This window comes from Pochonia chlamydosporia, chromosome 2 (assembly GCF_001653235.2).
Source record: "Pochonia chlamydosporia 170 chromosome 2, whole genome shotgun sequence".
In the NCBI taxonomy this organism is placed as follows: domain Eukaryota; kingdom Fungi; phylum Ascomycota; class Sordariomycetes; order Hypocreales; family Clavicipitaceae; genus Pochonia; species Pochonia chlamydosporia.
In genome coordinates, this window is record NC_035791.1 from 2,558,306 (window position 1) to 2,572,468 (window position 14,163).

General features: G+C 51.2%; 4 protein-coding genes across 4 annotated transcripts; 1 reads left to right on the top strand and 3 right to left on the bottom strand.

The window, feature by feature from the left end:
- Positions 1-269: 269 nt before the first annotated feature.
- VFPPC_02894 (bimD protein) lies at positions 270-4,865 on the bottom strand (the record flags this gene model as incomplete). Its single annotated transcript, XM_018282473.1, has 3 exons — positions 270-827; positions 901-4,347; positions 4,428-4,865. The coding sequence occupies 3 exons, from the start codon at positions 4,863-4,865 to the stop codon at positions 270-272; spliced, it is 4,443 nt and encodes a 1,480-aa protein (XP_018146955.1).
- A 2,433-nt stretch (positions 4,866-7,298) lies between these two features.
- VFPPC_02895 (hypothetical protein) lies at positions 7,299-8,766 on the top strand (the record flags this gene model as incomplete). Its single annotated transcript, XM_018282474.1, has 3 exons — positions 7,299-7,455; positions 7,509-7,773; positions 7,836-8,766. The coding sequence occupies 3 exons, from the start codon at positions 7,299-7,301 to the stop codon at positions 8,764-8,766; spliced, it is 1,353 nt and encodes a 450-aa protein (XP_018146956.1).
- Positions 8,767-9,331: 565 nt separating this feature from the next.
- Positions 9,332-10,588, bottom strand: VFPPC_02896 (mRNA capping enzyme alpha subunit; the record flags this gene model as incomplete). The annotated part of the gene is made up of 2 exons (XM_018282475.1): positions 9,332-10,331; positions 10,404-10,588. The coding sequence occupies 2 exons, from the start codon at positions 10,586-10,588 to the stop codon at positions 9,332-9,334; spliced, it is 1,185 nt and encodes a 394-aa protein (XP_018146957.1).
- Positions 10,589-11,153: 565 nt separating this feature from the next.
- Positions 11,154-13,323, bottom strand: VFPPC_02897 (sorting nexin-41; the record flags this gene model as incomplete). The annotated part of the gene is made up of 6 exons (XM_022428297.1): positions 11,154-11,249; positions 11,311-11,468; positions 11,570-12,437; positions 12,501-12,767; positions 12,826-13,094; positions 13,221-13,323. The coding sequence occupies 6 exons, from the start codon at positions 13,321-13,323 to the stop codon at positions 11,154-11,156; spliced, it is 1,761 nt and encodes a 586-aa protein (XP_022284574.1).
- Between the last annotated feature and the right edge of the window lie 840 nt (positions 13,324-14,163).

Sequence of the window (14,163 nt, forward strand, 5' to 3'; positions counted from 1 at the left end):
ATCTGACGCTGTGCGTGAATAACAGGTATCGTGTTTCAACAATTGGGCGTCATAAACTCCTATCTTAACACTACTTTACTACCCCCGTATCAACCCTCATACACTACCTAGGTAGGTAAATTGCCCACAACAGAGTACTTTAACAAAAAACGCAACTAGTGCCCAGCATTATTTTCAAACAGCGACAAGCTAATTCCAATTCCGTGCGTGACCTATCCATCCAGACTTGCTGCTCCTGTCATCCTAAAGCCGATATAAAAAAGACGAATTTACTCGTCCACATCCATTTCTGAATCGTCCTTTGCCCCCCTGCCGCGGCCTCTGGCTCTCGATGTGCGATCTAGTTTCGCCAAGACGCTTGCCTTGACAGATGCTTTGCCCTTTGGCGACGACGCCGCGCCCCTAGAACCATTACGCTTCGTTGTAGCTTCTTTGTCCTCGTCATCGTCATCCTCGTCATCTTCGTTGCCTGATTCAGCATCGTCGGATTGCTCTGAACTCTCTTCACTTCCACTCTCCTCTGCGTCAGAGTCAACCTTGCCATAGTCCCACTCTGCTACGCCCTCGAGCATCTCTTCCTCGTCGTCGGCGTCATCTCGCTCCTTGTAGTCGGATACTGCGTGGGCGCGTCCACTACGGCGGCGCTCAGATGGAGCGGCGGATGAAGATTCTTTTTGCTTCTTAACCTTGGGTACCTTTTTGGGTTTGGCACTCTTCTTCGACGACTTGGAGGATTTCGGTTTCGACTTCTCCCTGATGACTGTCTTGATTTGTGTTCTTGCCCGCTTAGCTGGCGGGTCGCCGTGTTCATGGATAGACTTGCGCTTCTATTTAGATAACGTTAGTGTCAGGCGCTTCAAACCGTGCTGAGTCGCGGCATGTTTGGGCGGATATTCTCACCTTCTTGCGGTCCATTGCGCGAAGCAAATCATCCAACCGCTCGTCAATCTCGTCGGGGATGTAGAGCTTCTTTGCAATGCGCTGTGCCACCTCGGTCGACGGCAGCGCAGTGTAAAGTCCTGCCGGAACGCCAACCTTGTCGGGGTGCGCTTGGAAGATCCAGCTTCTGCGCTCCTGATATTTACGGATTACTGTCGACGCGAGATCACTAAGCACGTACAGATTATCACTAGCCTCAGGCTTGATTCCGTCTTGTACCTGCTTGACTCTTTCTGTGTATCTGTAAATCAGGGAAATATTGTCTTCCGTGGCAACTGTGTTGAGATAGAATAAGAAATAATTCGCAAAGTCGACCAAGTCGTCAATTTCTGGGCTAAAGTCCGGATGGTGCGCCAGTAGCGGTATCAGCCGAACCATGAGAGCCTCCATTACCCGTTGCTTCTTGTCGTCGTAGTACCGTGCTCGGGATCGTATCCAAGTCTCGACCCGGTTCTTTAGATCTGATGCAGGTTCGAAGGCGACTAGGAACAAGATTGTATGAAATCGCGGTTTGAGCTTGTTTCGTGTGAGATAGTTCTGCAGCTTTTCCATAAAATGTCTGCGGACTTGGAGTTCACTGTCCTGTACCAACTCTGCCATCTTGTTGAAGGTGGTGGGCTCCAAACTATCATCGTACCCTTTGACTGTGCAGAGTTTCAACATCAGAAGGCCAGCCAAGAGTCGCAGGCGCTTCTTGTGATGTAATGGGGTATCTTTAACTTTGCAAAATTCGCCTTCCTTGACAATAAAGGTTCTGAGAAGCTTGAACACGCTTTTGACTCGCTCTTCAGTGTCGGACTCAGTCTCAGAGGCAAGGGCTTGGTTTACCAGGATCCTCAACGACAAGGACTTGGCTTGCAGTTCCTCGTTCATGTCGGCGTCATCAACCCATGACGGATCTTTCTCCTCGGCGTCTGTGCGTACTTGGCGCAATATCTGATTGAGTGTCAACTCATGAATAGCCTTTTCTGAATCCGCCGTGACGGACGGCACAAGCCGTTCAAGCTGAGCGATGGATGCTAGTCTTGCCAAGAAGTGCGGTGAGCCGTAGTCCAGACCTTTCATGATGTTTCGCAGCAAGTTCGTCGCTGTCACTTTACACTTGTCGTCACCTTTTGCCAAGAGAATATTGACAGCATATTTCGCGGCTCTGGCAGGGGTTGCATACTGCGCATAATTCATCAGGGTTTGCGTAAAACTTTTATCATAGTTGATATCCTTGGGATACTTCTTCGCATACGACGAGTAGGCCTTGAGAATATCAACAACTCCGGCATCATTGCTCTTCTTGTCAGTTGGCGCTTGCTCTATTATTTCCCGCCGCAAGTCCTCAGCATGAGCCTTGAAAATGTCCGGGTTTCTCTGGGATATGTCGTTGAGTACCGAATGGGCAACGGCAGCGAATCCATCCTTGTCGCTCTTGGAATAGTCCATGATTGTGGCTAGGTGGCTTCGGTTGAACATGAGGCAGCTGGATCGATACAACAAGGGAATAAGTGTATCGAGGCAAACAGCTGCAGACGTGCCTTGAAGCTTGGTAATGAGCTCGCTAATGGCACGCCTAATGGTCTTGAAGTCGCTCTCGGATTCAATGGCGTATTTAACCAACTGATAGCTTCGGCGGTCGTTGAGTTTGGCAAACTTCTGCAAATCCCCTCGGACCTTCAACGGGTCTGGGAAAAAGGCGCCTAACCATTCAAAAGTTTTGGTCAAGGTCTTCTTGACCTTGTCCTCATTCGCGTCAATGACGCCTCCGTTGTAAGCTTCGCACTGCTGGATGAAGATGCCAACGCCTTTCGCGAACTGTGGCTGACGCGCTTGCATGGCGAAGAAGGCCTTTTGAGCAGATGCATCAAGCGACTTCAGCATGAGAAGAATCCTTTCTGCTCGTATTCTATCCTGGTCTGCAGCGCTGACACCGCCTTTGCCTTGAGATCCCGCGGCACTCTTCCCACTTTTGCCCTTGATGAGGGGATACTTTAGCGGGACAAGACACTCAAATAGGACCCGGTCGAGCAAAACGTTGAGGTCAGGGTCATTGGCATAAAATGCGTTAATGATGCGAGACGGAACGCCAGACAGACACGCAGTAACTGCCTCCTGACCGTCTGCTATCTCTCCAGCGCCGACGGCCCACAGCTTCCCGAGTAGAACCATGGCATCGACGCGAACAGCCGGCTTTCTGTCGCGGCAGCGATCAGCCAAGCTTGCAAAGATGGAGCCCTCCTTCTCTACTCCGCCCGTGACGCCGAGTTTCAGAATGACGTCGCGGAAACTGAACAGCTCAATGGCTTGGACGGCGGCCAATCGCACCTTTTCCTCGCTGTCGTTGAGCTTGTCCACGAGACCTTTAACCAGCTCGGCCTCGTCCTCTCTACTCAAGCCGATTCCTCCTGCGGATGTGGACAGAATATAACCTGCGGCGGTGACCCATGCGGCACGAATTGACCCCGTCTTGTCATTCTTTCTGCCCACGAAGTTGCGATAAGTGGCGTGATGAGTTTGAGCAAACGATTGCGGTGAGTATGGCCGTGTCAACACGTTGGTTTCGGTGTCAATTACTGGAGGAGTTCCGATGGCATCATCCATTAGGCGCAGGGGAGGGTAGGCCGCAGGATCGAGAGCGGGAGGCGCTGGTGGTCCTGCAGCTCCAATGCCAGAGATCATGTCTCCAAAGGCTTCGGTGGCTATCAGTCGCAGGTGGACATTGTCGGCGGACAACTCCGCGTCGAGCTGGGGAACGACATTTTGTAAAATAGCGGGAGCGGCTCGCCACAGCTCTCGGATTAGCATATGAGCCTGTCGGAGGCTCTTCAAATCGGCCTCTGACGGACCAGAATGACCATCTTCTTCATCGGACTCATCCGCTTGACGGAAGCCATTGCTCTTGGTCGCAAATTTTGAAGCGTTGAGAATGACATCGCTGAAATACTGACTAACATAACGTGACATCTTGTCGGCGCATCCATTGCAGATGTTCTTGGCCATGACGTAGGCTGCTGGTTCCGTTTTATGCAACAGGGTCGCTTGTTTGCCGTTCTGTTCCTTGTTGCGACCACCTCCTGGTGGCGCGGCCCTGAGAAACTGGCTAATGATGGCATCAATGACAGTGGCAGGTATACTGCCCGGAGACTCGTCAATTACCTCCATGAGCATTTCGGTAAGGCCAATTTCAACGTCCTTGGCCACCTGCTCCTCATTAGAAGCCCTAGAGCTTGTCGACACGCCATCGAATGTCGAATTGAAGAGGCGCAATAACAAATCGTCGGCGCCGTGAATTTCAGTGATAAGCAGAATACTTTTGACATCAGACAAGGACATTAATACATATTTGTGCTGGCTATTATAGGGATTCGTAGGGTCGAACAGAGCTGGTAGGATATCCTTGATAAATAGAGTAAACATCATCTAGGTGGAAGCAAAGAGGACGCGTTAGTGGATGAGTTGAATTACATGACAGGTTCTGGACAATTGAGCAACGCGCGCACCTTGAGTTGATCATCCGTGAAGGGCGCATCTGGCACAAACAGACGCAAGATATCCACCAGGCAACAGGCAGTATAGGCCTTTACGCCTCGGTCCTTGTGCTGAAGAAGGTTGCGATGCGCCAGACTGGCGGCAACTGGTTTGAGAGAATCCAATTGTACGGCTCCTTGGTCAAACTCGGCGAGTTCCTTAGACAACCTCTCAAGACGATCCAGCAGAGTTGCACTGGGGATAGGCTTCGCAGGCCGCCATGACAACTCCTCGTCGAATTCAAGACTGCGCTGTTCCGTATCTTCATCATCGCCGTCAGCCACAGCAGCGTCTGGCTCGGCGGCGGACGCAGGTTCTGGCTCGGGTTCTGGGACGTCCTCTTCCATGTGCTCATCTTCGACGTCCTCGACAGGATCGGGCTCCTTGGCCCTTGTGCGGCGTCGCGGCATGTTGTGGAGGGAGCAGGTAGATTACGTGTTGTCGGTGATGTGACAGGCGAGACAAGACTGACGACGCGCTAACTAGCGGAGGAAATCAATAAGGATCGCGTAGTGAGTGTTTGGTGTCGAGTGGTGCGCAGAGCTGGTCACGACATCGCACGGTTGGTCGGATGGGAGATAACGCAGGACCACGACGGGTCTGGACAAAAGTGCACAAGCCGAAATGCGCGACGAGTCAACGAGGGAAGCTTTCCAGGGTATGGTGTGCGACGATTGCCAACTCGACAACGGAAAACGGGACTGGTGGGAGTCGGGATGGGAGACGGAGGAGTCTGGTGTGGTGGTGCAATGATTCCGAAGTGATTTGACCAGACTGGGCTGGGCTGGACTGGACAGAACTGGACTGGGGTCAAGTTGAGTGGATGTCGGACCTCGAGCCAGCTACGACTGCTACGACGTAACCCACACATGCAGGATATTAGAGAGTGGTTAGCGCCTTGCCTCGTGCTACACGCGACACGGACGCGCCTGGCCACTCACTGTAGGCATTGGGGACCCCATTGAGGGCCGCCCCGCGTGAGGTGAATGTCCAGATGTCAGGTCGGGTCAACGGTGTCAATGGTCAATCTGGTATCAGATGGCCCAGCAATCCCAAGGAGCTAAGCTGAGCTCTCCACACACATGCACACTCGGCTCCTAAACAGGTCAAGCGTCTCCAAAAGGTCCACAGGCGGCTTGGTCCCAGTATCTGGGATTCTGGGTAATTCATGGAGGATATTCTGCTTGTAGATTTTCTCTACAAATCCAATTCACTTAAGTTCGCGTGTTTGCTCTTGAACTGTTCTCAAACCGCATTTCATAAGGACGGCCCTGTTTCTTTCTAATCTCGTCGGGGAATATCCACTCTGGCGAAGCGACCGAACTGCTCCATTTGGAAACTATCATTGGGGGCTGAGTGAAACCTTTTGTGAAATGCAAGCTCCTACGTACCTAGGTATTCAGATACTCCTCCTACAAAGATGGCATAGACAAAGCATATGGCCATCGATCGTCGCATGTCTGCCCTCTCAAGAATGTGGATGGAAGGAAACGAGCACGTATTTTTCACAAAGGGAGAGGGCTGCAACATGACAATGAGAGTAATACCGAAACTTTATTAACTTCGAGTTGACGGTGGCATGAAATTGAAAAGTCTACGCTTGCAAGTGGGAGACGAGGTATGTAATTGCTCCAAGAGACACTATGCTGGGAAGCATTGTATTAGAATATGTTCAGGTTGACAATATTGGGCCCAGTTCAATAGACAATAGACTTCATCCTTCTTGTAATTGATATGCAACGAAAAGATATCCGTCTGCTTCCTTGTTCACCTAGGTAGGTATGCAAGAAGGCAGCTTGGCAGCTCACCCTCAATGCAGTCCGGCATCATAGCCACTCCTTCAGTTCCATCAAAACCAATCAAAGGAATACAATCTGCAAACCTCGCATATACTTGCACAGCATTTCAATCTAACCATCAGATGGGTTTGAGATTCGTCCGTGTAACGGCTTGCAAACGTCCCAGCCAATGCTGCCATCCGTTTGTCCGTGACACAGCCTGCCCTTTTGGACGACGTCTACGCAGAATCTCTAACCATGAAGGCCCATGAGATCAATTAATAGCTCCATGTACTCAAATAAGATCAATGATATCTGATTGCCACACCAGAGGCCTCATACTTGACTTGCCAAGGGCATGCCAACACTCCAATATCCAGGAGACCATCCAGACCAAGCTCTCCTGGATCATCAATGTGTCGTTTGACAATGGCTGCTCCCAGACAATCTCCCCTCATCTATTTCACCTGGAAGATTTGACGTGATTCACAGCTTTGCCAGCTGCCAGCTGCCAACTTTCAACTCTCCCCACTCGCCAACCGCCAAACAGCTTTGATTCACACCGACACACTTTTCCAAAGTTCACTTTTCTCTCACATGCTTGCTACCTGCGTAATGCCCCGACTTCTTTAAGCAAAAATAAATAAACACTCGGCCGTTCCATCATGTTTGCCCCCCTTCCCTCTCAACACTCTCCAACCTTCACGCTCGTTTCTATCGCTTCGCACCGTCTCACAAGACACCACGACTGTCCATTTCCGCTCCCAAGCTATCCTGCACAAATCTGCAGCATCTCCAGTCTCTTGTGCGTTATCTGTCCTCCGCTCTCATCTCCAGCCGTTTGCTTCGGTGCTGTCGTATCACCTAGTACCGGGGACAGCAAGCAAACCGTCGGGTCCTCGAAAAGACCTTGCCTTTCAAACGTAACTTACACTCTTAAAGGTCATCAGGGAACTAGTATTCACTCTTTTCATATATAAAACATTCTACTTTCAACGTAAGTTCGACTCATCACCTCAAGTATTCTGCAATCACGTCGACTAACAGATACTCACAGAGACAGCCATGAAGGATAGCGAATTCGCAGAGTTGCCGCGTGTTTCCTCGCTGTCTCGGGAGGAAGAGACTCGCCGAGCAATGAAACCTGTGTGGATGCTCACCTATTGGGGTTGGGGATTGATGTTCACCGCCGCCCTCTTCTTCATTGTCGCTTCTCTCTTTGGTAGGTTTTTGGACCTGAGCGAAGAGTGTGAAGTTTTGAGCTGACGATTCCAGGTCCGGTTCCATCTCTTCGCGCCCCTGTTGAACTCATCCATGCTGAATACGTGGTCTCCAAGGCTGCTCACCAGCTCGCCATCCGAGCTGACTGTAATGAGACTGCCGCTCTGTTCGAATCCGCTGCCGATGCAATCACAGCCAATGCTCTGGGACTTTCAGGAACAATCTCTGCATCTAGACTCGTCACGGAAGCTTCCCAGCTTTCCACAGCTGCCTCTGCTCAGTCTGCCACAGAGATTGCCGCGGAAAGTGTTCCCATTTCGTAAGTTGGGCTACGCCTCGCTGATAACTTGCTGTAATTCTAACCAAAGCGAAATTATCTAGCACCCAAACTGCCCTCTCAACCATTTACAGCATCAAAAGCACATCCGAGGAACGCACCTTGACCAGCACCACAACCGGCACCACAACCATTACTGTATCACCTGTCCAGTACACCGAAGCTAGTGTCACCGATGATACTTGCCCGGCAGGCGTTACAGAAACAGTTGTGGTCACGGTATATCCTGCCCCAGACGTAACCGTCACCGCGGGAGCTTCCACTGTCACCAACGTCAACACCCAAGTTTCCTACACGAGTGGTCTACCAGACGTCACTCTCTCCGGCAACCCATCCACTTACACTGCCATTCAAACAGACGTATCGTTAACCACCGGTCCCCCAGACGCCACCGTCTCCCAGGATCCCGCAACGGTCACCAATGTCCAAACAGACATCACTTACACCACTGGACCTCCAGATGCCACCGTCTCTCAAGACCCTTCCACCGTGACAGACGTCCAAATCAGTTGGAGCTGGCCTCTCACTAGCACCTACGCCACGCCCGTCACAACCCTCACCATCTCTGACCTCTGGGGCTCACCACCACCCGTCAGCGTCTCCGACCAACCCAGCCTCTCTACCTTCACAACCATCATCTCCTCCCAGGTAACCATCACCATCACCCCCAGCGAGAGCGTTTCCTCCTCCCTCGCAGGCGAAGTAACCTCCCTGTCCCCCTCCCCAACGAGCACATACACCGAAACCGTCACCGAAACAGGCGGACCACCAGCCGTTGAAACCACCACCGTTGACGTTTACCCTCCCGCTTACACAAGCTACAACACTACATCCACATCCACCTCCATTACCACCCCAATCATCATCTCAGCTGGCAATAAACGCCCAGAGCCAAAAGGATGGGGTGGCAGCAACGGCGGTAGCAACGTCGCCTGCACAATCATGCTCATCGCCGTCTTCATGTTCATGCTTTGATGTACCATGACGGAAATACAACTGGAACGGAACTCTTTGGTTTTGACCACGAAAGGATAGTGCGTATGTTTGGTTTTTTTCTCTTTCTTGATTTATACTTTGAGTTTTTCTTTTTTTTCGGATTTGGCTTTAGGAGAATATGTGATGTGAGATGAGGAGATGAGATGCATGGCATGACGTACAGACTTGGCGTCTGTGTGCATTTCTTCAGGGATGATTTTTGGGGTGAAAGTGTGGGAGAGTAGATTTGATTTGATTTGAGATTCTGGATGGTTAGATTAATGAGAACTACGGCACTAACCTAAATCAATACATGGTACATGAGATACTTATGTTGCACACTATGTGAAGAACGTGTTGATGATGGAGCAGTAAAAAGAAAACGTAAATGACCAGTTCAGCATTGGTGTTTAATAGCCAAAATCACGCTAGTACAAAATCCTACACGAACCAAGCTTCAAGTCTACCAAACGCCAAGAAGTCCACCATTAGTCCAACTGCGCCATAAAACACCACCCGTTCCCTCAGGTATTCGACCCTTCTAACCAGCAGGTCGATGACCGCCCTATCGATCGCGACGTTCCTGGTTCGACCGTGCCTGCCTCGCCTTCCAACTATCTCTAATGGGGCCAGCATTTCTATACAAATCCTTCTCCGAGACACGGTCGTTGATGCTTTCCAGGACGCTATTGACCGTGCTCTTGTGATTGGCCTCGCTCTTGTCGTCCCTGAAGCGAAGCAATCGCCAGCGTCCTTGATCATCCTGATTACACTCGACGATACGATCGTTCAGAGGATCGTTCAACCCTTTTAGAGTCTCCCACTCCTCCTCCGTCAGGTACAAATTATCAAAGCGCTCGTACTTATCTGGTCCGCTATCTCCCATAAAGATCGTTAGCTCCGACTTTGGAACGCTGTCGTAATCAATGAATGGCTCAGTGATGCCCTCTTTTCTTTCCCATTCGTCGGGCTCAACCAGCGGGAATGTCAGCTTGAGTCGGAAATCGATGGTGTTTTCTTCCGGAGGCTTCCACTTCACAATATGAGGGTCCGTGCCGTGTTTGTACGCTGTATTGCGACATGTGAAAATCAATCCATCGTTGCCATGCTTTAGACTGGGAAGGACCTGCTTGAACATCATTTCGATTCCGTAGGCTAGCTGAAACGGCTTCATCTCCACGAAGAAGGGCTGGAATTTCAGCTCATCAGGATACTCTTTGAAGAGTTTCTTATATGGCAGGTACAATCGCTCCTTGAAATAGGCCAGTCTTTTGTCGAGGGTTCGGTCCATGAGCTTGTTTCCATCCATTACCAGGCAGTCAAACACAAGGAAGCGCGGCTCTTTCTTGCCGTTGGGGAGGGCGTCCCACACCAGCTCCCCGTCTACCAGGGTGGCCGTGTGGAAAGCCTGCGTATTGTTTTCCAGAGGAAAGTGTAGGTTCCTGTTGGTGAGGAACCAGTAGTCGTTTTTGCGGTCGATGAGGTAGTGCGCTTCGCCGCCTTCTTCGTCGGCAGTGGAGTAGAGCAAGTACCGAATGCCGTCCGACTTTTCGCAAACATAGTAGCTAGATTACCACAGTTAGCACGTGGATTCCTGTAAATTTTTGGTGAGATAAATGAATGGCCGGGGGCCGTACTCTTGCTTCTGCAGTTCGTCGAGATGCTGTCTCGCAAAACTGACAGGCTGAGCTCCCGGGAAGCCAGTCTGGTGTCTTCCTAGCAACTCTGCCACCTCTTTTCTCATGGTGTACAGCAGTGGCCCTGAAGCTTTGACGCCGGGCTCTGCTATCGACGGAATAGGCCCCTCGGTCGGTTGCTCCATGGTTTACGGAGTCTCGTGGGGTCGGCGCAAAGAGTTGTAGTCGTGGCTGCAACGGACGGGACAGGTGTTAAAACCGCCAAGCTGGTCAGAGCGGGTGAATCAATTGCTTCGGTCGCGTAAGCAGGAGATAGTTAAAACACTGTTGCGAAATGCTCCATGGCGCTTCATAAAGATACGCCGTTGATAGGTAGCGGCACGCACAATGTCGAGGAGGAAAAGAGGTTTTGTTTGTCGTGGTCGCAACTGCGAACCCAGATGATCGGTGTTGGCGCGTGAGCTTATCGATAAGCGTGCACTGAAGTCGCAAAGCAACAAAGGTCAAGTATGCGGCATCTCAAAACATTTGAGCATATAGAACAGCCTGGGTCTACTGTCACATATACTACAACTGCACGCTCAATTTATATTTTAAGTATTCATTGTATGTCGTAAATTTATATCTACAGGAAACGCTTTTTGCTACTTGCCCGAAAGAGTATTAAATGGGGATATGTTTGCGTGGGCCAGGCCACTCCTATTCCCCAGTGATGCAAATAGCGCTTTGATCATGCACGCACGAATATGGCTAGTTTTCATCTATCTTCTCAACTTCAGCTCGAGCTTCTTCCCACTGTTGTTTGCTCTTCTTAGCCCATTCGATTTGACTTTTCGCGTATGCAAGCTGTAAGACGAAAAGTTAGCATCAGTTACCACTTGCACCCGAGCCACAGATTTCTACGTACCATGTATCGTCTCAAATCATCTTCCTTGTCTTTCTGGAATCTCTTGAGATCTTTTAGCACGCTAGCACTCGCCTCCTTGACATCCTGCTCCGAGACCACTTGGGCTTGCTCGAGTTGACCAATCGATTCCCGCGTTTTGCCGATGGTGTCGGTGTACGCTCAGGGTCCACGTCGGCAACACCTTGAATTGCATGGCGCAGAGGGCCAAAGATCTTGTTCGTGATAGAATTACCGCTAGGCGCTTTCTTATGAGACGTACTAGCACTCCGCTCGGGAAGGCCCTGGCTGGCTGAAGGTGTCGATGGCGGGAAATCTCCATGCGTTGGGGGAAAGTCTGAGTCAATGGATTCGGTGTCATCTTGTCCCGTATCGCGTCTCGCTTGAGTGGACGGCTCTTTCAGACTAGCTGATCGCTTCGGCGGCGGCGACAATTGTTGACTGCTTGACAGATATTGTTCGATTCGTCTTGCTTCCGCCTCACTTTGTTCCAGCTGTTCCAACAGGCCCCTCTTCTTAGCTAGCTCTTCTGTTGTGAGATCCTGCTGGACTCTTTTGAGTACTCTGTATCTTAGCACACTCTTGACGACGCCAGCAAACTGGGCATTCTCCCTCATTGGTTCAGCAAAGCTTGCACCGAGGGACCCAGCCAATTCCTCGGTGGCAATGTATGACAAGTCAGCAGCCTGACCGACTCGCTCAATTGCCGGGCCGAGGGAAGGAGCTTGTTCAGACAATGCAAACGCGTTGTAGCGCGAGCCCAGCTCGCAGAGATCTGCCGCAAGGGATGAAAGATGTGAAAGAGTTCGGCGATTGACCTTCTCCATAGGTCCCATTAGAAGCTGCTCCAGCTCCTTGATGGAAGCCTCGTAGGAAATGAAGTAAGGGTCTAGATCCTGTTCGCTCTGCGTGGTGGAATCCGGCGGGAAACGGCCAATGACGTGTGTCCCCGTCTGTGGCACGGAGGGGTTGATGTCATATGTCGTTCCGGCAGTCGTCTTGAGCTTGGCTGAGCTGGAAGGGACTGGGAGGAAATTATGCGCTGGTGTCGGATTCGCGGTATCCAGCGGGGGAGCCTTGAGGATGGATTTGGGGATGGAAGAAACGGGATGGGAATGGAGCACCTCGCTCTAGGGACAATGGTTAGTTAGATCATGGCCCTGTGTGAGGGTGTGGTGTCGGGAAGATCTTACCCAGCTAGCATTGGGATCGAGAAACCTCCACCAGACGCCATCGTCTCGGATAGCGTCCATGCGGCGACAGCGGTTCAAGAAGACTGCCAACATTCGCTTTCGAAGGTCTATTATTTGCTGATCTTGCTTGGCACTGGTTGGTTTGGCAGCGTAATCGGCCATGGTGTGCTTCTCAGGAATTGGCGGGATAATGAGGGTGGGATGCAGCCGGGTGAGAGCATCTCTTAGCGACGCGAACTCGGAGTAACGTCGTCGAACTTCTAAATCCTGCTTTCCTTGTCAGTTGCAGTCTACTTAAGTATAGCATGCAATCAGCCAGTCGTACCCCGGTTCGGATGGTGTACACTATGTATCGACCACCACTTTCCAGACTCTTGCCAGCATCGGTGATTAGAATTGGCATGTTGGGATTTTCATAGAGAATCTGCTCGATTCGGCTGGTATAGCCTCCAGGCTTTCGCTTTTGCACGGGCTCATCCTGAGGTGGTACATCGTGGTGACTCTCGCGGCGTGTTGCGACCGAGGCTTGGCTGAATACAGGCTCATCATCTTCGCTGCCTGATGTGGGTGTCCGGGGAGCGTCGAAAGAGCGATCTGACATGTGTCGGTAAGCGTGCAATCCAGATTGAAGGTTATGCTATGTGCACGAGTGCACGGCATGAGGGTTGCAAGAGCCGCGAAGCTACGATCGCAATTAGGGACAAGCTGGGGTGTACTCACAGTCTCGAGAGGTTGGTGAGGTCGGATTTATGGAGGATGACGTCTGCGAGTCGCGGCGGTCGAAGCTGGTCCCGTAGGGATTGTTATCCTCGTCGTTCCACATGTTGTCAATGCCGCCGAGCGTGATCTATGTTGAGGCAGCAAAATGAAAGCTGTATGGAAAGGCAGCAGGTGGTGCGATCAGCGAATGGGGAGAGGCTGCAAGCAGTATCGACAGTCTGGTGACGAGAAGCTCCCAGCAAGCAAGCAACCGGACCGGGTGTCGCGGGGGAGGTCTGGTCTGGTGGGTATTGCTTGGTCAAGTCAAGTCAAGTCTGGTCTGGTTGGAACTGGACTATGGCGCAGCGGTGGAGTGAGGCTGGCGGGTAAGAATGGAATCAAAGGTTGGTCGGTGCTTGGACAAGCAGTTGATTCTCTGCGGGCACAACAGGAGTCAGAGTCAATGTTTAGATTCAAGGTTGACCAAATAGACCAAGAGTCTGAGGGTGGAAGGAAACAGCGCTGCTTGAGGGAAGTGTGGGGTCGGCGATGTGCGCAGTGAGTTCCGGATCTGGGACGCCAGTAGCTGATATGGACATGAACTAATAATTGACATGGAGAAAGAGACGACGTAATTTTGATGTTGAAGCTGAGGCGGCCGTGTTGCTGCGTCGCAGTGTCAGCTTGGCGCTAACAACCTTGAGCTTTCCGGATGTCCTCAGTGCTTTAGGTACCAAGCGCCAGACAATAACCAACTCACAACCTTCAGCGGCATCAATGCACTGTGACGATGACGAAGATGATAAATTGATCAATTGATGTCCACGTCGCGCACCAACCACCAGCCACCAGCCACTAAAGGAGTCTTGTCGCATTGTCCAAGGGTCTGAAGTGCTCGCTTGTAGCGAATCAAGTATTCTCTAACAAATCGCAATGCACGACAGCGTACGGCGCGATATGCGCT